The 25,218-nt window shown below is 53.6% G+C and overlaps 2 protein-coding genes across 2 annotated transcripts in view; one reads left to right on the forward strand and one right to left on the reverse strand.

The window, feature by feature from the left end:
- LOC105478539 (exocyst complex component 3 like 2) overlaps positions 1–7,938 on the reverse strand; it is a 34,177-nt gene extending 26,239 nt beyond the window's left edge. The window contains 3 exon segments of the mRNA XM_071087130.1: positions 226–583; positions 585–765; positions 7,762–7,938. Coding sequence (XP_070943231.1) covers positions 226–583; positions 585–749 — 523 coding nt within the window. The 5' untranslated portion in view covers positions 750–765; positions 7,762–7,938.
- Positions 7,939–12,967: 5,029 nt separating this feature from the next.
- Positions 12,968–25,218, forward strand: part of LOC105478541 (microtubule affinity regulating kinase 4) — a 54,476-nt gene continuing 42,225 nt past the window's right edge. Inside the window, 4 exon segments of the mRNA XM_011735944.3 lie at positions 12,968–13,240; positions 20,964–21,164; positions 24,906–24,959; positions 25,112–25,160. Of these exon segments, the coding sequence (XP_011734246.2) occupies positions 13,190–13,240; positions 20,964–21,164; positions 24,906–24,959; positions 25,112–25,160 (355 nt within the window). The 5' untranslated portion in view covers positions 12,968–13,189.

A 25,218-nucleotide genomic window follows, 5' to 3' on the forward strand; every position in this document is an offset into this window, starting at 1 on the left:
TAACAGGTGGCTCTGAAGAAGGTTGATGACAGGAGTTAGGACGGCAGTAGTAATGGGCTGGAGCTGGCATGGAGGCAGGAGATGTGAGTCAGACATGTGAATTGCAGGTCGGGGTCACAGGTGGCAGCTGGGATGGGCTTAAGTATGAAGCCTGGGACCACCAGGGCTGGGGATGGACATGGGCACTGGAATTCTCCCAGGACTGGGTCAGGGCTCTGGACTCACCTGACAATGGCTCCTTCATCTTTGGGGGCTCTGGGACCTTGGGTGGGGGCTCTGGAGCTGCCTCGCCTGCAGGCACCACTCTCTCAGCCAGGGACGCACGCTGGGGCTTGGATCCACGCCCGAGTCTCAGGAAGGCCAGTCTCCGGGCAGCCTCCCCTGCTGCCTCCTCGTCGCCATGGGCTCGGGTCCCATGCAGCCGGGCCAGGAGGCCAAAATCTGCTGAGCTCCTGCGTATCCCTGGTACCAGCACACGGCCCAGGAAAGAGCGGGACTGCCCATCCCCGGGGCTGCCTGCCCGCCGGCCCGGGGCCCAGCCCAGACGGAAGGGAGCCAGGCCTGCAAGCTTCTCCAGGGTGGCGCTGGCGGCGACAAGATGTTCCATTGGGGAGGGACCCCAGCTCCCCGGCCTCTTCTTCCTCCAGCCCTGAAACTTCTTCAAAGGGGTTCCGAGAGGACCTCAGGGGCAGGGTCCCCGCCCGGGGCACCTTAGGGTCTGACACTCCCAGGTTCTTCAGGATAGGCATTTTGACAGGTGAGGACCTGGGGAAAAAAATAATGACCATGGACGATGCTGATGACAACGGTGGTGTGGATGACAGTACCTCTGTGTACCGAGCACTTTGGGGTGAGTGTACCAGACGCTTGCCTGAGCACTTAATAACCCCTGGATCTGCACAAGCCTATAAGGTGGGGACATTTTTTTTTTTTTTTTTTTTTTTCGAGACGGAGTCTCACTCTATCGCCCAGGCTGGAGTGCAGTGGCGCAATCTCGGCTCACTGAAAGCTCCGCCTCCCAGGTTCACGCCATTCTCCTGCCTCAGCCTCCCAAGTAGCTGGGATTACAGGAGCCCAAGGTGGGGACTTTTTTTGTTGTTTTTATTTCTTGAGACAGAGTCTTACTCTGTCGCCCAGGCTGGAGTGCAGCTCACTGCAGCCTCCACTTCCTGGGCTTAAGTAATCCTCCCACCTCAGCCTCCTGAGGAGCTGGGATTACAGGCGCATGACAGTACGTCTGGCTAATTTTTCATATTTTTAGTAGACATGGAGATCTTGCCATGTTGCCTAGGCTGGACTCAAACTCCTGGACTCAGGTGATCCGCCTGCCTCAGCCTCCCAAAGTCCTGGGATTACAGACATGAGCCACCATGCCCGGCCATGGTGGGGATTTTCATTATCTTCATTTTGATGAGGAAATGGAGGCTCAGAAGGGCAAAGGCACCTGCCTAAGGTCCCACGATGATTCAAGAACAAAGTCAGGATTTGCCCTCAGACCGTCTGATTCCAGTGCCTGGGTGCTGTCCCTGCATATCCACATTAGAACCTTTCCTTACCCTACTCCTGCCCTGTCACTAAGGAGCAATGTTTATGTCTGGAATATTCTCCCTTTTTTTTGAGATGGAGTCTCACTCACTCACTTTGTCACCCAGGCTGGAGTGCAGTGGCACAATCTCGGCTCACTGCAACCTCCGCCTCCCAGGTTCAAACAATTCTCCTGCCTCAGCCTGAGTAGCTGGGACTATAGGCACGTGCCACCACACTAGGCTAAGTTTTATATTTTTAGTAGATATGTGGTTTCACCATGTTGACCAGACTGGTCTTGAACTCCTGACATCAGGTGATCCACCTACTTCAGCCTCCCAAAGTGCAGGGATTACAAGCGTGAGCCACCGCTCCTGGCCTGGAATATTCTCTATCTTAAGTTGATCCTCTTGATCCTCCTACTCCGTGGAGAAACAGGCTCAGAGAGGGGAAGGCTGCCTCCCAAGATGACACAGTCAGCCAAGGACAGAGATGGTATGGGGACCCAGGCCCCACCATCCATCCAGACATCCAGGACAGACTCCTGAGCACCTGCCTATACCCCCTCATCCCCTTCATCTCTCCCATTTGATTAGTACCCTCGTCATCTCTCCCTCATTCATGTCTTCGGCAAAAACTTATTGGGAAATGTCTAGAATAGGCAAAGCCTAAATTTTTTTTTTTTTTTTTTTTTTGAGACTGGGTCTCACCCTGTCACCCAGGGCTGGAGTGCAATGGCCCCATCATAGCTCACTGCAGTCTGAAACTCCTGGGCTCAAACGATCCTCATGCCTCAGCCTCCTCAGCAGCTGGGACTACAGGTGTGCACCACTATGCCCAACTTTATTTATTTATTTATTTATTTATTTATTTATTTGAGACAGGGTCTTGCTATGTTGCCCAGGCTGGTCTCAAACTCCTGGCCTCAAGGGATCTGCCCGCCTCTGCCTCCCAAAGTGCTGGGATTACAGGTGTGAGTCACCTCGCAGGTCTCTAGGCAAATCCTTGGAGACAGAAAGGAGACTGACAATTACCTATAGGACTGGAGAGAATCGGGGAATGGGAAGTGACTGCTAATGGATGCAGGGTTTCCTTTTGGGGAAAGGAAGACACTCTGGAACTAGATAAAGGGGATGGTTGGACAACATTGTGAATGCATTAAATGCCACTTAATTGTGTGCTTTTAAATGGCTTGAGGGCAGGTGTGGTGGCTCCTGTGCCTGTAATCCCAGCTCTTTGGGAGGCGGAGGTGGGCGGATCACCTGAGGTCAGGAGTTCGAGACCAGCTTGGCCAGCATGGCGAAACCCTGTCTCTATTAAAAATACAAAAAAAAGGCCGGGCGTGGTGGCTCAAGCCTGTAATCCCAGCACTTTGGGAGGCCGAGGCGGGCGGATCACGAGGCCAGGAGATCGAGACCATCCTATCCTGGCTAACACGGTGAAACCCCGTCTCTACTAAAAATACAAGAAAATTAGCCAGGCGAGGTGGCGGGCACCTGTAGTCCCAGCTACTCGGGAGGCTGAGGCAGGTGAATGGCGTGAACCCGGGGGGACGGAGCTTGCAGTGAGCCGAGATTGCACCACTGCACTCCAGCCTGGGGCACAGAACAAGACTCCGTCTCAAAAAAAAAAAAAAAAAAAAAAAAAGCCAGGCATGGTGGCAGGCGCCTGTAATCCTAGCTACTCAGGAGGCTGAGGCAGGAGAATTGCTTGAACCCAGGAGGTGGAGGTTGCGGTGAGCTGAGATCGTGCCACCGCATTCCAGCCTGGGAGATAGAGCAAAACTCAGTCTCAAAAAACAAAACAACAAAACAAAAAAATTTACTAGGTATTTGCCATGGGCCCAGCCCTGTGCAGGTGTTAGGGACACAGCGGTGGCCAGGGCAGCCCCAGTCCCTGCCTTCACAGCTTCCTGAGTCCTGCCCATTCCATCTCCTAAGCCTCTCTTCAGTCTGCGCTCCCTCCTTTCACTCCCTTCCCATAGCCCCTACCCCAAGCGGAACCCTTACCCACTTCCCTGCCCTGGCCTCCTCCCTGGTCCCCAGCCTCTAGTCTTAGCACCTCCAGTGCACCTTTCAGGACCTTGAAAAAGCACAGACCTGCTCTTCTCCATCTCTTAAGCCTTCCATGGCTCCCTAGTGACTTCGGGACAAAGCTGAGGCCTGTCACCACAGTCTTCATGCTCTGGCAGCTGCATACCTCACTAGCGCTGTCCCGTAGCCTCCTCCTTACCCCAGGACCCTCCAGGTTTCAGCATCTGCTGGTGCTTCTACATAGACACCTCTTCTCCATGCTCCAGTCAGGACTTCAGGACTCACACTTCAGGACTCAGCCCCATGCCCCCTCCTCCAGGAAGCCCTCCCTGACCCTCAGGCTCCCACAGCCCCTGGGTTCCCACACCTCACCCCTGCCTGCTCTGGGTCGTCCCTGTCTGGGGACAGATCTGTGTCCCTCACTGGACTGCAAACCCCAGGAGGACAGGGCTGGGGCTGTCTCAGTCACCACTGTGTCCCCAGCTCCCAGCACAGGGCAGACACTCAGGGAATGGGTGCTAAACAGGAAATGAAGGAAGGAAAGAGGCAAGACAGTTCATTCCTTGGGTGGAGAGGAGGAGGGTGAGTCAAGCTGGAAGAGGTCACTAGGGAGCAGGCCATACAAGGCTTTAAATTCCTTGATAAGGGACAGACTTTCTTCCAAGAGCCCTGCAGAGCCACAGATGGGTGCTTTTTTTTTTTTTTTTGAGACGGAGTCTGGCTCTGTCGCCCAGGCTGGAGTGCAGTGGCCGGATCTCAGCTCACTGCAAGCTCCGCCTCCCGGGTTCACGCCATTCTCCTGCCTCAGCCTCCCGAGTAGCTGGGACTACAGGCGCCCGCCACCTCGCTCAGCTAGTTTTTTGTATTTTTTTGGTAGAGACGGGGTTTCACCGTGTTAGCCAGGATGGTCTCAATCTCCTGACCTCGTGATCCGCCCGTCTCGGCCTCCCAAAGTGCTGGGATTACAGGCTTGAGCCACCGCGCCCGGCCAGATGGGTGCTTTTTAAAACGATGAAATAGTTCAAACATTCAGAAGAGTACAGAAGACAAGCTTAATAAACACCTCTGGGCCTACCATCCTAGCCACAGCTCACACGATCATTTGTTCTCTTGGTTCAGGTTTTTGTTGTTGCTTTTGTCTTTAGAGACAGGGTCTCACTTTGTTGCCCAGGCTGGAGTGCCGTGGCGTGATCATGGCTCACTGCAGCCTCGAACTCCTGGGCTCAAGCGATCCTCCCACCTCAGCCTCCCAAGCAACGGGGACACCCTGCTAATTTTATTTTTTAATTTTTTGTTATAGATGAGGTCTTGCTATATTGTGCATGCTGGTCTGGAACTCCTGCTCCTGGTCTCAAACAATCCTCTCTCCTTCGCCTCCCAAAGTGCTGGAATTATAGGTGTGAGCCACTGCAAACTGGCCTGATTTTTGTTTTAAAGAATAAGCCAGGTGCGGTGGCTCACGCCTGTAATCCCAGTACTTTGGGAGGCCGAAGCGGGTGGATCACCTGAGGTCAGGAGTTCAAGGCAAGTCTGGTCAACATGGTGAAACCCTGTCTCTACTAAAAACATAAAAATTAGCTGGGTGTGGTGGCAGGTGCCTGTAGTCCCAGTTACTTGGGAGGCTGAGGCAGGAGAATTGCTTGAACCTGGGAGGCAGAGGCTGCAATGAGCCCAGACTGTGCCACTGCACTCCAGCCTGGGCAACAGAGCAAAACTCCATCTCAAGAAAAAAAAAAAAAAGAATGAATTACAAATGCGTGCAGCCTCCTCCCGCCACCTCTCCTGGTCCCACTCGCTCTAGTCTTCTCTTAAGGAACCCAGCATCCAGAATGAACGTACTGTCTATTCATCCAAGTAGATTTTTATCCCATGCTCCATAGACTTGTATCCAGAAATAATATACTGTTTTACATGGTTTCAGACTCTCTATAAATGGTATCATACTATTTGTATCTTGCAACTTGCTTTAAAATTTATTTTTTTGCCCACATTATGAACTTGTGAGATTTATCCATGTCTAGCTATACAGCTCCAGTTCATTTAAGTGCTATGTAATATTCCACTGTATGAATTGCGTAAAGGGTCAGATGTTCACTCGTTCTCCTATTGCTGGACCTGTAGTTTGTTTGTCACCAGGACAGGGTTCTGAGCAGGTCGGGACACGGTCAGGATTATGCAGACGTGTGGGGGTGGACAGGAGGCCTGGAAAGAGGGTGGTGTGCAAAAGGCCTGGGTTGCCTAGGCTGTGGGTAAGAGCACCCCTTTCCATGATGGGGAGGCCCCTTCTTTCCTCCCCCATTTCAACCCCTGAGCTGCTGCTTCTCAACCCTCCGGTTCCTAGAAATGCTCTCGGACCTCCTTCCAGTCTCCATGGGCCCCCACCCTCCAGGAGGCAGTCACCATGACAACCCCTTGCCTGGAGCCCCCAGGGATGTGCAATAGATACCCCCCATGCACACACATTATTTGCACGCTCATTTCTCTTTTATTTTATTTTATTTTTTTGAGATGGAGTCTCACTCTGTCACCCAGGCTAGAGTGCAATGGCACGATTTCAGCTCGCTGCAACCTCCACCTCTTGGGTTCAAGCGATTTCTCCTGCCTCAGGCTCCCAAGTAGCTGGGATTACAGGTGCCCACCACCACTCCTGGCTAATTTTTGTATTTTTAGTAGAGACAAGGTTTCACCATATTGGCCAGGCTGGTCTCAAACTCCTGACCTTGTGATCCACCCACTTCAGCCTCCCGAAGTGCTGGGATTACAGGCATGAGCCACTGCACTCTGACCTTCTCTTTTATATTTTAGACAGTCTCACTCTGTCGCCCAGGTTGGAGTGCAGTGGCATGGTCTTGGCTCTCTGCAACCTCTGCTTCCCAGGCTCAAGCAATCCTCCCACCTCAACCTCCCGAGTAGCTGGGACTACAAGTGCGAGTCACCACACCTGGCTAATTTTTGTATTTTTAGTAGAGATGAGGTTTCGTCCTGTTGCCTAGGCCGGTCTCCAACTCCTGAGCTCAAGCGATCCACCTGCCTCAGCCTCCCAAAGTGCTGGGATTACAGTCATGAGCCACCACAGCCATCCTTGATTTCTCTTTCATCCTCTGAACTGGCATCCACATGCCTCATCCCAAAATGGCTCCATCATCCCCCCTCCACCCCATAGCTGTCTCCATCTTCCTCTCAAAATTTCAGGCTTGAATTTCCCTCCAATTGAAGTCAACCTTGCCCAGACGACGTCTGACTTTCCCCCACCTGGCTTCAATATCGCCCCCAATCTGGATCCAGCATCCCCAAATCTGGCTGCAACATTTTCCCAAAACTGGCTCCGACGTCTTTCCCCTTCCTGGCTCCAACACCCGCCTCTGCAAACGGGTGCTGACATCCTGCCCCCTCCAACCCTCTGTCTGCCTCCCAGTGCCCAGCCCCTGACTCACTTCCGAGGCATCCCTCAAGCCCCCAGCCTCTCAGGCCCGCAGGATGTCTTGGCCACCAGAGCTTCCCTCTTTGAGCCCCTCCTCTTCCTCACTGCCAGCCTTTTCCCTGGAGTCCCTAACCTTCTGCAGCGGCCCTGACCTCGGTTTGTAGAATCCATCACCTCTAACGCCAGCGTCTACATTAGAGAACAGTCTTTCTGCATGGCGTGTCCCCAAGCCCAACCCCAACCAGTGCAACCCCAAACCAGTCCTTGACCCCAAACACAATCCTGTCATCAGCCCAGCCCACTGCAAGCTCATCCGCATCTCCAATCCCAACCTGATCTCGTCTCTCCTGCTTGATGTCAATCCCCACCTGGTCCCTGTCTCCCATCTCCGAGACCCCATCTCTTGGGACAGAACACACACTCGATCCGTCCTGGCCTCAGTCTTCCCACCCAGACTCGCAGGACGTTTGACCCAGTGTCGTCTCATCTCTCTTCTCCCTTGGTGGCCAAGGTTTCCAGTGCTCCCTTGCACCCTCTCTGGACCCTTCGAGTCCTCAAATTCTCCCCTGCACCCTCCTCTTGTTCTCATCTCCTTTCTGCCTTCTCACCGGCACCCCGCTGGGGTCAGGCCCCAGATTCTCTCTTGCCCCCCGGCCCCTGCTGGGTTCAAGGCACAGGTTCTCATCAGCTCTGGTCCAGTGCAACTCAGGGCAACTCTCTTCTCAGAAGGGCTCCCAGTGGGAGGTGGGTGGGACCCCTTCCCCCTGTCCCCAGCACACTCACCTCTGTCCTCCTGCCCGTCCTTCTGTTCCCGCTGCTGTCCTGTCCCCAGGCTACTTCAGCCAGGACTGCTGAGAGCTTGGATCTGAGTTGGGGGGGTGCTCGGAGGAGGACAATTTCCTGTCAGGAAACCCCTCCCTCTCTGGGCCAGGGGCGGGAAGGACTCATTATCTGTCTGCCCTTTTAGGCCAGGCTGCGGTTGGGCTGGGAAGGCCGAGGCCCACAGCCGGGCCCCCACCCTCACCCCTGCTCCAGGCCGGAATCCGCCCACGCCTGGATGCTCTTCACGCCTCCCAAGGTGACAACACCATCCTGGGAGCCCCAGGGAGACACCCCCAAGCTGGACACCAGCCCAGAGCTGCTCTCCAGCATGGGCAAGCCCCGAGGACTTGGAATGAGAACTTGGGGGCAGGCAAGCATCTCTCCACAGTTCCCTGCCACAGGCTGAAGACCAGGAGGGAAGTTTTGCTGGGCCCAGGGGCTGGGGAGGGGGACCTATGGAGGAGGGCACTGGGCATGGCTTTGGAACTGTGGTTCTCTTTGTCTAGAAGCTCTTGCACCCAGGTCTGTACATGGGGCCCCTCCTTTGTATCATCCCAGTTCCAGCCCCATGGTCTCTTCCTCTGTTCTCCACGGTCCCGTCTCACAGAGGCGTCACTCTGCTTTGTCCATTTATTTTGCTTTTTTTTTTTTTCCCCCCTGAGACAGAGTCTCTCTCTGTCGCCCAGGCTGGAGTGCAGTGGCGTAATGATAGCTTACTGCAGCCTGGATCTCTCAGACTCAGACAATCCCCCCACCTCAGCCTCCTGAGTAGCTGGGACTACAGGCATGCGCCACCAACGCCCAGCTAATGTTTGTATTTTTTGTAGAGACAGGGATCTCACTAGGTTCTCCAGGCTGGTCCCAAACTCCTGGCCTCAATCCATCTTCCTGCCTCGGCTTCCAAAGTGCTGGGATTAGAGGCGTGAGCCACCGTGCCCAGTCTGTCGATTTCTTTCTTTTTTTTTTTTTTTTTTTTGAGATGGAGTCTCGCTCTGTCGCCCAGGCTGGAGTGCAGTGGCCGGATCTCAGCTCACTGCAAGCTCCGCCTCCCGGGTTTACGCCATTCTCCTGCCTCAGCCTCCCGAGTAGCTGGGACTACAGGCGCCCGCCACCTCGCCCGGCTAGTTTTTTGTATTTTTTTTAGTAGAGACGAGGTTTCACCATGTTAACCAGGATGGTCTCGATCTTCTGACCTCGTGATCCGCCCATCTCGGCCTCCCAAAGTGCTGGGATTACAGGCTTGAGCCACCGCCTCCCAAAGTGCTGGGATTACAGGCTTGAGCCACCGCGCCCGGCCTGTCGATTTCTTTATTGCACCTTCTACAATGTGAAATTATCAGATGCAGCTGGATTCCTTGCAGATAAACTCAGCAAAGCTCACTTTGTTGATCCTGTTCATCTTTATAAGCCTAGCTGCGTGCCTGGCCCTCAGCAGTCAAGATTTAAATGAAATTTAAATGAATGCATCGGTGGGGACAGACTGAAGCCGAGGGTTGGAGGTGGGTTTGGAGATGGACTTCCAGCTAGAGTTGGAGATGCCAAGTGAAGTGAGGGCTGGGGCTGGAGCTGGTGCTGGGTGGAGCTGGGTATGAGAGTCAGGGTTACTTTAAAAGACTAGGGCCATGTGTGGTGGGTCATGCCTGTAATCCTAGCACTTTGGGAGGCCAAGGCAGGGGGATTGCTTGAGCCCAGGAGATCAAGACCAGCCTGGTAACATAGCAAGATCCCATCTCTACAAAAAAAAATTTTTTTTTTTAATTAGCCAGGCGTAGTGGCACGCTGTAGTCCTAGCTACTAAGGGAGCTGAAGTGGGAGGATCATTTGATCCCAGGAGGTGGAGGCTGCAGTGAGCCATGATCTCACCACTGTGCTCTAGCCTGGGTGACTGAGAGAGACTGTCTCAAAAATAAAAAATAAAAAAACTTTTTTTTTTTTTTTCCAATAATAAAACTAGGCTGGTTGCAGTGGCTCATGCCTGTAATCCCAGCACTTTGGGAGGCCAAGGCGGCTGGATCACTTGAGGTCAGAAGTTTGAGACCAGCCTGGCCAACCTGATGAAACCCCACCTCTACTAAAAATCCAGCACTTTGGGAGGCCGAGGCAGGCGGATCACAAGGTCAGGAGATCGAGACCATCCTGGCTAACATGCACCACTGCACTCCAGCCTGGGCAACTGAATGAGACTCCGTCTCAAAAAAAATTTTTTTTAATTTTCTTGAAATACAATTCACATACCTAAGATTCGCCCTTTTCAAAGAGAGTCCGGTAGGTTTTAGTATATTCACAAGGCTGCAGCAAGCGTCACCACTATCTAATTCCAGAACATTCTCATCACCCCAAAAAGAAACCTGGTAGCCATCAGCGGTCACTTCTCATTCCCCCCTCTGGCAACCCCTGGCAACCATTAATCTACTTTCTGTCTATGATTGGCCAACTCTGAATATTTCATATGAATGGAAGCATACAATAAGTGATCTTTTGCGTCTGACTTCTTTCGCTAAACATGCTGTTTTCAAGGTTCATCCACTTGCAGCCTCCCTCTCAGTAAGCCTCAGTCCCTGAGCATCTGGGAAATCGGGTGGGGACGCTGTTGGGAAAGGGAGGGCAGGGGTGGACCCTGGTGTGTGTGGGGCGCGTGTAGGGAGGTGATCGGCTGCCCCCGTGTGGTGCATGGTAGAACTGCAGCTCTCAGCGCCAATGCAGGGAAGAGGTTGGCGGCGCTCAGCCCCTCTAGCCCACCCCCAAGACCCCCACTTTCACCCGGCAGCGTCCCTGGGATCACAATACTTCTAGAACACTACCCTGGAACTCCTCCCTCTCTGCCACTGTCCCTGAGACTCCTCGGGCCATATTTGCCAAATAGTAATAATAATGTTCCCACATACGAATTTTGAATCTGGCCCCCTGTGAAGCACTTTACTCACAAATTCTCATTTATTTGTTAGTAGTAACAAATTAAAATAACAAATAAATATAAACAAATTGACAAATAAAAATAGTAGCAGCCTGAGGTTGCTGCTATTATTATTTGGAGACAGGAAACCACAGTGGTTGAGAGAGGGTCCAAGTTTGGGAACTTGGGAGCACTCGGATTCAAATCGTAGCCCTGCCACTAATTTGCCGTGTGACCTTCAACGTGCGACATTTCTCCCTTCCTTGGGTCTCTGCTTCCTCATCTGTAAATGGGATTGATAAAGATGCTCCCTACCTCCTGGGGTGGCAGAAAGGAGAAAGTGCTCAGAGCCTGGTATAAGCGCAGCTGCCATGAGTCTGTGTTGTTCATTGTATGAAGCAGTGCTGTGCTGCTGACTGTTTCACAACCAGCTTTTGGCTGAGTGCAGGGTAATCCCAGCACTCAGACCCAAGCGGGAGGATTGCTTGAGCCTGAGAGTTGGGGATCAGCCTGGGCAATATGGCTACAAAAAATTAGCTGGGTGTGATGATGATGCACACCTGTAGTCCCAGCGACTCGGTGGGGCTGAGCTGGGAGGATTGCTTGCGCCCGGGATGTCCAGGCTGCAGTGAGCCATAATCGCACCACTGCACTCTAGCCTGGGTGATGCAGTGAGACCCTGTCTCAAAAACAAAACATAGCAAAGCAAAACAAAACACCCCCAGCTCTCTGCAGGTGGGGGTGGGGAGCCTTAATTGATAGCATTTGCCAATTTCCATGGTGTAAATACTCCCACCATGGCTAATTTCAAGCTACCAAGGTGATGTCACAAGGCATTTTTGCCCCCCATTATATAGTACTTTTACTGTGCAGCTACAATAGACGTAAGTAACCTCAAGATCACAGATAATGGCAAATGTAGTAAGATAATTAGGACGTGATGAGTATGTATTACCTGGACTTTTAATATAATTTAATTGTATGTTTGCATAATTTAATTTTTAATAATGGCTGTGTTTAACAACCAGTTCCAAAATTCCTGAGACATAACAATCAGCTTGCTCCAGCCAGATCCAGCACACTGCTGTTTTAGAAGGGGAAACTGAGGGTCAGGAAAGTGGCCCTCAGATAGACGAAGGCAGGGCACAGACCCCTTCCCAAAACCGTGTGACTCCCAGGCCAAGACTATGTAATGCCCGTTTTTCTTGTGGATGGTCCCCACAGCGCTGTGTGGCCTCCGAGAGGCCTTTGTCCTCTCTGGTCTCAGTCTGCCCGCATGGGGAGTGGCCGTGCCCTGCAGGCGAATACCTGCACAGGGTTCCTTCGCACCTGCCAGTGAGCAACACACGGATTCTTCCTCTCACTTTACAAACTGGGAAAGTGAAGCCCAGAAAGGGCAAGTACTTGCCCTGGGTCATACAGGTGGACAGAGATGGTCCCCAGCTGGGGTGCAGAGGAGAGGATACTGCAGCCCCAACCTGGGGGTCTGGAGCTTTGTGGGTTGGTGGAGGCGGCCTGACTAGGGAGGTCGCTGAGCCCTCAGCATTGGCCAAGCCCTGCACACCATCCCCTTGACCCACCCCACCCTTAGGCCTCCGAGGGAAGAGCTTCCCCTGCCCCCCCGCCAACTGGGGAGAGAATGGACGGGGAGGGGGGAGGGACAATGTGGGCAGCGCCTCTGGGGGCTTCTCTGGCTCAGTCCCTTTATCTCCATCTCTTCACAGATCTCTGCGTCTTTGTATCTCTTTGTCTCTCCCTGTGTGTGTGTGTGTGGGGGGGTCTCTCTTAGTCTTTGTCCCTCTGCGTCTCTGGGTCTCTCTGTCTCCGTGTCCCTGTATCTCTCCCTCTCTGTCCTCTGGCTCTCCGTTCATCTCCTTGCGCCTCTCTCTCCAACCTTTTGTAACTCGTCTCTCTCTCTTTGTGTCTCTTTATCTCTACGCCTCTCGATCTCTCTCTCTGCGTCTCTGGCGCTCTGCCCCGGTCTCTCTCTCCCCTTCTCTCCTCTCCAGTGCGCCTCTTCTTCTGGGCGAGAACACGCTCCCCGCCGGCGCGCCCAGACCCGCCTCCGCCCCCGGCGCCCCGGACCAGCCCGGGCCTGCGCCTTTAAGGGCCGGCGGCGGGGGGCGGGGTCCCGGTGCCCCGCCCTGCCCGCCCCTCCCCCTGACGTCCCTTCCTCCCTCCCCAGCCCCTCCACCGCCTCCCTCCGCCGCCGCCTGGGCCGGCTCCGCGCCCCCTCCGCGGCCCCCGCCCGCCCGCCTGCCCGCCCGCCGCCCCCATGGCGCCCGGGGTCCCCGCTGCACGGGGCCACTAGGACCCTCGGGGTCCCTTCCCCTCCCCCGCCCTGTCCTCTCTCCCGCGGCGCGGACCCGGGCGTTCTCGGCGCCCAGCTTTTGAGCTCGCGTCCCCAGGCCGGCAGGGGGGGGAGGGGAAGAGAGGGGACCCTGGGACCCCCGCCCCCCCCACCCGGCCGCCCCTGCCCCCCGGGACCCGGAGAAGATGTCTTCGCGGACGGTGCTGGCCCCGGGCAACGATCGGAACTCGGACACGGTGAGTGGGGCCCGGCCCCTTGGGGAGCCCTGACTGGGTCCAGCCGCCAAACCCTTCGCCCCGCTGTGCCCCTCGCCCCGCGAGCCCCTACCCTCGTTTCCTGGGCTCGACCCTACTCATCGCCTCTCGACCCCTCCCGGACTTCCAGGCCTCTCGGCCCTCCCCACCTTTTCCAGCCCAGCCCGACCCCTGGGGGCGCCCCTCTCTCGGGACCCCTCTCTTGTCCCCGTGCAGAACGCTTCCGCTCAGGTCCGTTCCCTCCAGGAAGCCCCCTCCCCTGCTTCCAGGAGCCCCTCCCTTCCCTCGCGCGTGCTAAGCCCTTTCCCCTCCAGGCTGTCCGCGTCCGACACCTCGCCCCCTCCCGGATTTGCAGGGCCCCTGACCCCCCAAGGCCCGGCCCTGGCTCTCCCAGCGGGGCCTGGCCCTGTCCTGCCTCTGGCTCCGGCCTTCCCTATCTGGGGCTTGGTGCCGGCTCTCCAGGAGCCCCTCTCCTCTCATTCCCAGTCCTCTGCCCCTCCAGGACGCACCCGGGGCGCCTGTGGGCAGCCCCTGGCAGGAAGCTGGTTTCCACCTCTCCTGGGCCCCGGCCCTTTTCTGCCGCCTTCAAGGTCTCTCCTGTCCCAGGCCTGGTCCCCATCTTCCAAGCAGCCCTGTCCCTAGATCCCAGCACTCCGGGGCCCCCAGAAGCCACCTGGACCCTTTCTGGTCTCTTCCTCTCCCAGGAAGCCTTGGCCTCCAACTTCCAGGCCCCCACCTCACCCAGGCTCGTATTTCTAGGCCCTGGACCAGTCTGACTCCAGGCCTCATCCGCCCTTTATCAACTTCTCAGCTTCAGGCAAGCCCCTTCCCCAACCCCCAACCTCTCCACCCATGCTAGGCCAAACTTAGGCCCCTTCCCCACAAACCACCGTCCTTTCTCCTGCCCCAGGGCCTCCCCCTTCCTTGCTGGGGGTCTGGCCTCCCAAGGAAGCCCCCTCCTCAGCTTCAGAGGCCTTCCTCAGCTACAGGGCCTGGCCCCAGATCCTTCTTCCAGAAAACTCCCAGACCTGAAGCCTCTCATCTTGCCCTGGCTTCAAGCCCCTCATCTTGCCCTGGCTTCAAGCCCTTTTCCCTTGGGGTCAATCTGTTGGAAGCCTTCTCCCCAAATTTCTAGACCCTTTGACCTCCCCCAGGGCTCAGCCTTTATTCGTCTGTGCTGCTCCTTGCCCAAGAAACCCCTACCCCATACTTCCAGGTCCCCCAGACCCTTCTCTAGTTTCAAGGACTGCTCCTAGAAACCCCCTTCTCTGATTCCTAGGAGCTTCCCAAGATCCAGGGATTCCTGGCCTCTGACTTCCACTGCCCCAATGGCTTTGTCACTTTCCACCATTCCCAGGCGCCCCCTGCCTCTACACTGTTTCCCAGAGAGTCCCAGGGAGGCCCCTCCCCATCTCCTGTGTCTCTGATCACTCTGATCACTTCCAAAGACCTGCCCACCACCCAATCCTAGACGTCTCCCCAGCTGGGATCTTTGTGTCTTTCTCCAAATCTTTCTGCCAGGTCCCTGTTCCCCTTCCCCCTGTTTCCCTCACCTCTGACAGACCGCCCCCCCCACGCACACACACCATCAGAGATTTGTATCTGTCCCTTCCTCATCTTGCAGATCCCTCCCTCACAGAGACCACCCCCATCATCACTACGGGCCAGAACTCCAATTTGGAGTCTAATGAAATGCCTACTACCTCTGTTCCTTGGTCACTGCAATCTACAGTGAGGTGCCAGGGGCTCCACAGTCCTGGGTTCCAATGCTGGCATGGCCAGCTGGTTTGCCTTGTGTCCTCAGAAAACCAGTTCTCCCTTTCTGAGCCTCAGTTTCCTGCCCTGGAAAATAGGGGTGACCGCTTGAGTGCCTCCTTGGCTTACTCGATTCAGGCAAAGCCTGGCACCTAGGAAGCACTCCACAAATGCCAGCTGCTATTGTGGCTGTGGGTATGAGTCAGACGGCCCGTGGATTCTCAGCTCAGGGCTGTTATTAGTTGTTGAGTGAGGCTGCAGATTCACTCCCAGCTTGCAGCCTCAGTTTCCTTATCTCTAAATCGGGTTGCTGATGGCCCTCCGCTGTTAGGGATGTTTGCAGGAGCCAATGACGTGATGTGACTAAGGTGCACAGGGCCTGGCATGTGTCGTGGCTGTTGTGGTTATTAGTACTAGTTTAATTGTTCAGATAAACTTGGGTTCATATCCTGTTTCTGTCCCTCCCTAGCTGTGTGACCTCGGGCAAGTAACCTCACCTCTCTGAGCCTTGGTTTCCTTGTCTGTTAAGTGGAACGCCTGATGACGACTTGCTGTTCCCTGGGTTGTTAAGATGCGTGCATGGTGCGGATTTGAGGATGGCTAATCCCCTTTTCTCTCCTCTAACTCTTGTCACTAAGACCTGCCTGTCAGTCCTGATGGGGAGTCACCTGCCTGCCTCTGGAATAGGAGGTTGCAGCCCCCTCTCCTGTTACCTGGTTACCATAGCTACAGCCACATAGGGTCATGCTCCCCCACCCCAAGTTCCAGGGCCCCCCACCAGGGGGCCAGCCTCCCCAGGTTCCCTAGCAACAGGCCCGGGTGTTGGGGCGCCAGCCGGGCGAGAGGGAGCCAGGCCAGCTGGTGGTGCAGGCCAATTTTAGCTCCCACCCCCGGCCCCCAGGGGCTTTGTCACCCACTGCCCCAGCTGCCCCTCGCAGGGGTCCCTCAGCCATGCTGCCTTCAGCGTGGTGCCATCCCACCTCCAGCTGGCTGCCCTGGTGCCACCTGACGGGGGTTCTTCTCCAGGTCCTTATCTCGGTGGGGATCCGAGGCCTTATCTCCAGGATCTCCACCTGCCTCCCTGGTCTCTGCTGGGAGGAAGCCTGGGGCAGTGGGGAAGCCTGGCTCAGCACTCAGGAGGAATCAGCAGGCTGGGGTTCGCATCCCAGCACTCTGCTCCATCTGCCCTGTGACCTTGGGGGAGGGACTCCCCCTGCCTGAGCCTGGGGGTCCCCATCTGGAGACTGCAGATCATAATTGGACCCACATTGGAGGCCAGGGTGAGGGCACGGCAGGCAGTGGCAGACGCATGGTTAGAGCCCCGGCTGTGGTGGTTGGAACTGCCCAGCTGTGGGGAGATTGTCTTTCTGCCCCTGTGAATGGACTGTGTGACCTTCACATAGCATCTTCCCTCTCCAAGGCTCAGTTTCTCTGCTGGAACGTGGAGTCACTCACTGGGTTACTGCAGGAATCAAGTGTAGGCGAGTTGCCTGTTTACACAGGACTTGGTCCATAGCGTGAGCTGCTTTGTAGAAATGGTTCATGACCCAGCGTGGTAGCTCACACCTATAATCCCAGCACTTTGGGAGACCCAGGCGGGAGGATGGCTTGAGCCTGGGAGCTGAAGACTAGCCCGGGCAACATAGCAAGACTCCATCTCTACAAAAAAATTTGAAAATTGGCTGTGTGTCGTGGGGCACTCCTGTGGTCTCAGTTACTTGGGAGCCTGAGGTGGGAGGATCTGCTTGAACCCAGGCAGTTGAGGCTGCATTGAGCCTTGATTGCACCGCTGCACTTCAGCCTGGGCAACAGAGCAAGACCCTGTCTCAAAAAAAAAAAAAAAAAAAAAGGTTCAGGTGTGAGAGGCAGTGTGGTGTTGTGACAGAGAAGAGCATCAAGACTGGTGGAAACTACTGGGCATGGTGGCTCACCCTGGTAATCCCAGCACTTTGGGAGGCTGAGGCAGACGGATCACTTGAGGTCAGGAGTTCAAGACCAGCCTGGCCAACATGGTGAAACCCCGTCTTTACTAAAAATACAAAAATTAGCCGGGCGTGGTGGCGGGCACCTGTAATACTCGGGAGGCTGAGGGAGTAGAATTGCTTGAACCTGGGAGGTGGAGGTTGCAGTGAGTTGAGATCATGCCACTGCACTCCAGCCTGGGCAACAAGAGTGAAGCCCCATCAAAAAAGAAAAAAAAAAAAAAAAAAAAAAAGACTAGCGGAAACTGTTTGGGTTCAGATCTTGGGTCCGGGCCTCAGTTTCCCCACCTGTAAAGTGGAGATGATAGTGTGGTAATGGCCTCATATTGCATCAATGACCAGCATTAATTAAATGTTAGTTGTTGCTATCAAGTGGCCTGGCAGTGCCTTTCTCAGAGACTTGGGACACCAGCCCATCAGCCTCCTGGACTTTCTTCCTCCCCTCCTGTTGTCCTCCGGCTTCCCACTCCCAGCTAGAAGGGCACAGGCAGAACTGCCTTGGCAGGGGGCCTCAGGCACCCTGAGTCCCAGCCCTGAAAGGGAGACACAGTCCCTGGGGCTTCCAATCAGGCCAGGGCAGCTTGGAGCCGGCAGGTGACCTGTGGGGGAGAGAGGCGGGGAGGGGCGGGACCGTAGGAACAGAACATCGGGAGGAGAGAAGCCATGGTGTGGGAGACAGCAAGTCAGGGGCTGCTCAAACCCTGGGTGTTTCAGGGGGTGGCAGAAGCAACAATGTTTCCCATGGAAGGAGGATAACAGGGATTCAGCCAGGTCTCAGGGCCAGTGAAAGACTTGGTTATACCGCGGGGGGGTTGTTGTCTCACGCTTGTAATCCCAGCACTTTGGGAGGCCAAGGTGGGTGGATCACCTGAGGTCAGGAGTTCAAGACCAACCCAACATGATGAAACTCCGTTCCTACTAAAAATACAAACTTAGCCAGGCATGGTGGCACATGCCTGTAATCCCAGCTACTCAGGAAGGCTGAGGCAGGAGAATCACTTGAACCCAGGAGGTGGAGGTTGCAGTGAGCCAAATCCCGCCACTGCACCCCAGCCTGGGCAACAAGAGCGAAACTCCGAAACTCCGTCCAAAAAAACCAAACAAACAAAAAGACTTGGTTACAATGTTTGGAGTCCAATCTGGGGCAACAGTGATTGGGATAAAATGTTAGGGGCATTCCACTGGGAATCAAATGTTGCCATTTGGGTTTGAAGTAGAATTTGGTGGCTGGAGAGGGGACGGTCGATGGGTCAAATAGCATGTCAGAACCAGTGGTGGTGGAGGAGGAGCCTCGAGTCCAGATTGAGGTCAGTGTTGATTGGGGTTGAGGGCAGTCTCATTTAGAGCAAAATATCGTAGAGGTGATCCAGGCTCCAGGACAGGCATATCCTGCTTTTTCGCACTGCCTTATCAAACTTCACAGATACTGTGTTTTCTACGAATTGAAGGTTTCTGACTACCCTGCGTTGAGCAAGCCTGTAGCCTCCATTTTTCCAATAGCCTGTGCACCATTCATGTCTCTGTCACATTTTGATAATTCACACAATATTTCAAACTTTTTCATTATTATTATAATAGGTGTTATGGTGATCTGTGATCAGTGATGTTTTTTCTTTTTTCTTTTTTTTTTTTTTGAGACGGAGTCTTGCTGTGTCGCCCAGGCTGGAGTGCAGTGGCCGGATCTCAGCTCACTGCAAGCTCCGCCTCCCGGGTTCACGCCATTCTCCTGCCTCAGCCTCCCAAGTAGCTGGGACTACAGGCACCCACCACCTTGCCCGGCTAGTTTTTTGTATTTTTTTAGTAGAGACGGGGTTTCACCGTGTTAGCCAGGATGGTCTTGATCTCCTGACCTCCTGATCCGCCCGTCTCGACCTCCCAAAGTGCTGGGATTACAGGCTTGAGCCACCGCGCCCGGCCTTTTTTTTTTTTTTTTTTTTTTTTTAAAGAGACAGGGTCTTGCTCTGTTGCCCAGGCTGGAGTGCAGTGCGGTAATCATAGCTCACTGCAGCCTCGACCTCCTGGGGCTCCAGCGATCTTCCCATCTCAGCCCCCTGAGTAGCCAGGACTATAGGCACATGCCACCATGTCTAGCTAGTTTTCTTTTTTTTTTAGTTTTTCTAGAGATGGACATATCACTTCATTGCTGAGGCTGGTCTCAAACTCCCTGGCTTCAAGCAATCCTCCCACCTCGTCAATGATTTTTTTTATTGTGATTCACTCACTGAAGGTTCAGATGATTGTTAGCATCTTTTAACAATAAGGTATTATAAAATTAAAGTATGTACATTGTTTTTATAGCTGTAATGCTATTATTGCACACTCAGTAGACTACAGTATGGTGTAAACACATTTTTTCTTTCTTTCTTTCTTTTTTTTTTTTTTGAGATGGAGTCCCACTCTGTCGCCCAGATGAGTGCAGTGGCACGATCTCAGCTCACTGCAACTTCCACCTCCCTGGTTCAAGTGATTCTCCTGCCTCAGCCTCCTGAGTAGCTGGGATTCCAGGTGTGCATCACCACATCCGGCTAAGTTTTGTATTTTTAGTAGAGACGGGGTTTCCGCATGTTGGCCAGGCTAGTCTCAAACTCCTGACCTCAGGTGATCCACCTGCCTTGGCCTCCCAAAGTGCTGGGATTACAGACGTGAGCCACCCCTCCTGGCCCATAATTTTTTTTTTTTTTTTGAGACAGAGTCTTGCTCTGTTGCCCAGGCTGGAGTGCAGTGGTGCCATCTCGGCTCACTGCAAGCTCCGCCTCCCGGGTTCACGCCATCCTCCTGCCTCAGCCTCCTGAGTAGCTGGGACTACAGGTGCAAGCTGCCACGCCTGGCTAGTTTTTTGTATTTTTAGTAGAGATGGGGTTTCACCGTGTTAGCCAGGATGGTCTCAATCTCCTGACCTCATGATCTGTCTGCCTCGGCCTCTCAAACTGCTGGGGTTACAGGCGTGAGCCACCGTGCCTGGACTTTTTTTTTTTTTTTTTTTAGACCAAGTCTCAGTCTGTCACCCAGACCGGAGCGCAGTAGAGAGATCTTGGCTCACTACAACCTCCACCTCCCGGGTTCAAGCGATTCTCCTGCCTCAGCCTCCTGAGTAGCTGGGACTACAGGTGTCTGCCACCATGCCTGGCTAATTTTTGTATTTTTTTTAGTAGAGATGGGGTTTCACCATATTGGCCAAGTTGGTCTCGAACTTCTGACCTCGTGATCCACCCACCTCGGCCTCCCAAAGTGCTGGAATTACAGGCGTGAGCCACTGCTCCAGGCTGTCTGGCCCATAATTTTTATATGCACTGGGGATCCAAAAGATTTATGTGCATTGCTTTTTTGCAATATATGCTTTATTATGGTAGTCTGGAACCAAACTTGCAATATCTCTGAGGTATGTATGTAATTAGAAAAGGAGGTTGGGGCTGGATGCAGTGGCTCATATCTGTAATCCGTACGGCTGAGGCAGGTGGATCACCTGAGTCAGGAGTTTGAGACCAGCCTAGTCAACATGGTGAAACCTCGTCTCTACTAAAAATACAGAAATTAGCCAGGCATGATAGTGCACGCCTGTAATCCCAGCTACTCGGGAGGCTGAGGCAGGAGAATGGCTTGAACCCGGAGGCGGAGGTTGCAGTGAGCTGAGATTGTGCCACTGCACTCCAGCCTGGGTGACAGAGCAAGACTCCATCCCAAGAAAAAAAAAAAAAAAGATAAAGTTGGTAGTAGTCAGACTGCAGTGAGGGTTGAAGAAGGGGTCTGATGCCTGGGGTCCTGGATGTTGCAGATTTGGGGGACACGGGAACTTTTGTTCCTGGAGGCATCTTTTTGTAGAGAAAGATGAAGGATGCTTGGCTGTCTGTGACCTGAGGTTGAAAAGGGCCACAAAGGGGTCGGTAGCCAGACCTCAAGTTAACTGCACCAGCCTACGGGTGCCACGGAAGGTGGGATTGGATAGCTCATGCTGCGTCTCCCCCGCCCAGCATGGCACCTTGGGCAGTGGCCGCTCCTCGGACAAAGGCCCGTCCTGGTCCAGCCGCTCACTGGGTGCCCGTTGCCGGAACTCCATCGCCTCCTGTCCCGAGGAGCAGCCCCATGTGGGCAACTACCGCCTGCTGAGGACCATCGGGAAGGGCAACTTTGCCAAAGTCAAGCTGGCTCGGCACATCCTCACTGGTCGGGAGGTGAGTATGGGCACAGGGTGGGGCTCGGGGCAGTTTCCCGCGGGACCAGGTCTTCGGGGTACGTTGATAGAGGTCGGGATCGGCCCTGGGTTTGCTTTACGGCCTCAGGTAAGTTCCCGACTCTCTATGGGACAGGTCACAATATCCCCGATGTTCCCAGAACCACCCCCGTGGGAAAAGAGAACCCATTTCAGGTATCCCTGAAATTGCCGGGAGATCTCAGATCACAGGCAGTCCAATGTGTGCATTGCTAAGGATGCATGCGGCTTTTGTAGATAAACCTGAGCTGTGGCTGGATGCGTTGGCTCACACCTGTAATCCCAGCACTTTGAGAGGCCAAGGTAGGAGGATTGCTTGAGCTCAGGAGTTTGAGACCAGACTGGGCAACATAGCAAGACTTTGTCTCTACTGAAAAATAAATAAAATTTTAAAAAAATTAGCTGGGTGCAGTGATGCGTGCCTGTGGTCCCAGCTACTTGGGAGGCTGAGGCCGGAGGATCACTTGAGCTCAGGAGTTTGAAGCTGTGGTGAGGTGTGACCTCACCACTGCACTCCAGCCTGGGTAACAGAGTGAGACCTTATCTCAAAAAATGAAAATAAAAGAGGGCTGGGCACGGTGGCTCACGCCTGTAATCCCAGTACTTTGGGAAGCTGAGGCAGGTGGATTGCTTGAGGTCAGGGGTTTAAGACCAGCCTGACCAACATGGTGAAACCCTGTCTCTACTAAAAATACAAAAATTAGCTGGGCGTGGTGGCGCATGCCTATAATCCCAGCACTTTGGGAGACCGAGACGGGTGGATCACCTGAGATCAGGAGTTCAAGACCAGCCTGGCTAACATGGTAAAACCCTGTCTCTACTAAAAATATAAAGATTAGCTGGGCGTGATGGCAGGCCCCTCTAATCTCAGCTACTTGGGAGACTGAGGCAGGAGAATTGCTTGAGCCCAGGAGGCAGAGGCAGAAGTTTCAATGAGCCAAGATCGCGCCACTGTATTCCAGCCTGGGCAACAAGAGTGAGACTCTGTCTCAAAAAAAAAAAAAAAAAAATTGGCCAGGTGCAGTGGCTCATGCCTATAAACCCAGCACTTTGGGAGGCTGAGGCAGGTGGATCACCTGAGGTCAGGAGTTCAAGACCAGCCTGGCCAACATGGCAAAACCCCATCTTTACTAAAAAAAAAAAAAAATACAAAAATTAGCCAGGCGCGGTGGTGCGTGCCTGTAATCCCAACTACCTGGGAGGCTGAGGCAGGAGAATCACTGGAACCCAGGAGGCGGAGGCCGCAGTGAGCTGAGATTATGCCTCTGCACTCCAGCCTGAGTGACAGAGCAAGACTCCATCTCAAAAATAAATAGTAAATAAATTAAAAATGAAAAGTAAAGTTAAATAAACCTGAGCTGCCTGTCTGTTTTAAGGGTAAACTTTGGTTCCTTGAAATCTTCCTGTGATCTGGAGAACACAGCAGGTTTATTTATGTTGTATTCTCAGTTACACACAGCCTCACTCTCCCCACCTCCTCTTTCAGAGCAGGCATCTGTGCTGAGTATGGCGACATTGCGAAAAGGGCCCACACAGGCTTTGCAGCCTAGATACGAGGTCTCTAACTCACTTAGAGGAAAAAGAATGGTGGATGATTTCATGATTTCCCCACCCCTCCTTCAGTTTTAGAGAAATGATTGGAATGAATTATCCTGCCTTGGATGGACTCTCTCCTTCCCTCACACTGTCTACACCATACACGCAAAAGACACCAAGCCCCGATGGTCTTACGGGCAAATTCTACCGGATGTTCACATTTTATGCCAGTTCTTCCAGAGACTAAAGAAAGAACTTCACTGCCCGATAGGTTTTTAGGTGCCAGTTTGTCCTTAAGAGCAAAACCAGACAAGAAACAAAATTACTGGCCAGTCTGGTGAACATAGGTACAAAAATCTTATACAAAATATTAACAAACAGAACCTGGCAAATCAATTAAAGAAAACTGTGTGATGATGAAGCTGGCTTTATCTTAGGAATGCAAAGTTCTTTTCCCTTTGACAATTTATTCATGTACTTCACCACATTCTCAGATTAAAGGAGAGAAACCATATGATCGTCTCAATACTGGCATAAAAAGTGTTTGATAAAATTTTTAAAAACCCATTCGTGAGAATATGAGGAAAGCTAAGGGGCCCCCTCTTCCATGAAGAACACATGGTTCCCTGTATGTGGATCTGGTTCCAGGGGTTTCTGAGAGGGACCTGGCCCCATCTCTGTTTTAAAAATAAAATGAAAGTTTCACTGCAGACCGGGTGCGGTGGTTCATGCCTGTATTCCCAGCACTTTCGGAGGCTGAGGTGTGCGGATCACCTGAGGTCGGGAGTTCAAGACCAGCTTGGCCAACATGGAGAAACCCTGTCTCTACTAAAAATACAAAATTAGCTGTGTGTGGTGACGCATGCCTGGAATCCCAGCTACTCGGGAGGCTGAGGCAGGAAAATCCCTTGAGCCCGGGAGGTGGAGGTTGCTGTGAGCCAAGATGGCACCATTGTGCTCCAGCCTGAGCAACAAGAGGGAAACTCTATCTCAAAAAAAAAAAAAAAAGTTTCACTGCAAAAGAAGTATAAGGAGAGTTCAGTGACATTCTGATTTCCTTCCCATGATGTATCTCAAAGCTGTTTTAAAAGTTGTGTTTAAAAGGTAGATTCCATCGTGCTGCGTAAATTCAAATCTGGCCCACAACTTACTACAGTTTACTATCCATATAACTTTGGCCAAGTGACTCAACAGCTCTGTGCCTCAGTTTCTCTGTTGGTAAAATGAGGATAATCCTGTTAGCCAAGTGTTGGTGGCACGTGCCTGTGGTCCCAGCTACTTGGGAGGCTGAGGTGGGAGGATCGCTTGAGCCCAGGAGATCAAGGTTGCAGTGAGCTATGATGACACCACTGTAACACCACTGTACTCTAGCCTGGGCAACAGAGCAAGACTCTGCCTCCAAACAAACAAAAGAGGGGGTGGGTGTGGAGAATGGGAGGGATAATCCTAGCACTTACCTCACAGGTGGTTGTGAAGATTAAGAGTTCTCATTAGTAAAGCACATAGGCCTGGTAGAGTGAGGACTTAGTACGTGTTAGCCAGTTGTTATTTATTCCACTGTCCTTTTGTTCAAAACAAAGATGTGATGGGCGAGTGATCTGCGGTGCCCTTACAAAGGGGTCCCCTCAAGGTCTTGGCCATGCCCACATCCCCTCAGGCAGCTCTGGAGCGTCAGCCAGGCCCTGCTGTGGAATAAGGATATTTCTCTGCAGAAGTGAGGGTGGCAGTGGAGACAGTGAGGACAGCTTGTGCAAAGGCCCTGAGTCCCCAAGTTCCCCATCCACTGGGTATGGCCCAGAGTGAGGGCTCTTCCGGGAGAGGGGGCAAGGGAAGGATATCCTAGGGTGATCTGAGCTGGGCCAGGCTGGAGTGCAGTGGCACCATCTTGGCTCACTGCAACCTCCACCTCCCAGGCTCAAGCGATTCTCCCACCACAGCCTCCCGAGTAGCTGGGATTACAGGCGCCCGCTACCACACCCGACTAATTTTTGTATTTTTAGGAGAGACAGGGTTTCATCACGTTGACCAGACTGGTCTCGAACTCCTGGCCTCAAGTGATACTCCCGTCTTGGTCCTCCAAAAAATGCTGGGATTACAGGCCTGAGCCACCACGCCCAGTGGGGCCTGTGGTACCTTGACCTTCCCTCCTCCTTTCCTCCCTCTCTAGGTTGCCATCAAGATCATCGACAAAACCCAGCTGAATCCCAGCAGCCTGCAGAAGGTGAGGCTGGGAAGATGGGGGAGAGCAGGAGCCAGGCTTCCGGGACAGCCGGGTGACCCACCTGACCCCTCCTGCGGGGGCCCGGCTGGGGAAAGGATCCCCCAAGCCACCCACCCTCACTCTCCTCTGTCTTCCTTTCTGGCCACACCCAGCTGTTCCGAGAAGTCCGCATCATGAAGGGCCTAAACCACCCCAACATCGGTGAGGAGGGAACGGGTGCAGGGGCAGGCCACCAGCCGGACACTTGCAAAGGAGTTGG

This window comes from Macaca nemestrina, chromosome 20 (genome assembly GCF_043159975.1).
Source record: "Macaca nemestrina isolate mMacNem1 chromosome 20, mMacNem.hap1, whole genome shotgun sequence".
NCBI lineage: Eukaryota > Metazoa > Chordata > Mammalia > Primates > Cercopithecidae > Macaca > Macaca nemestrina.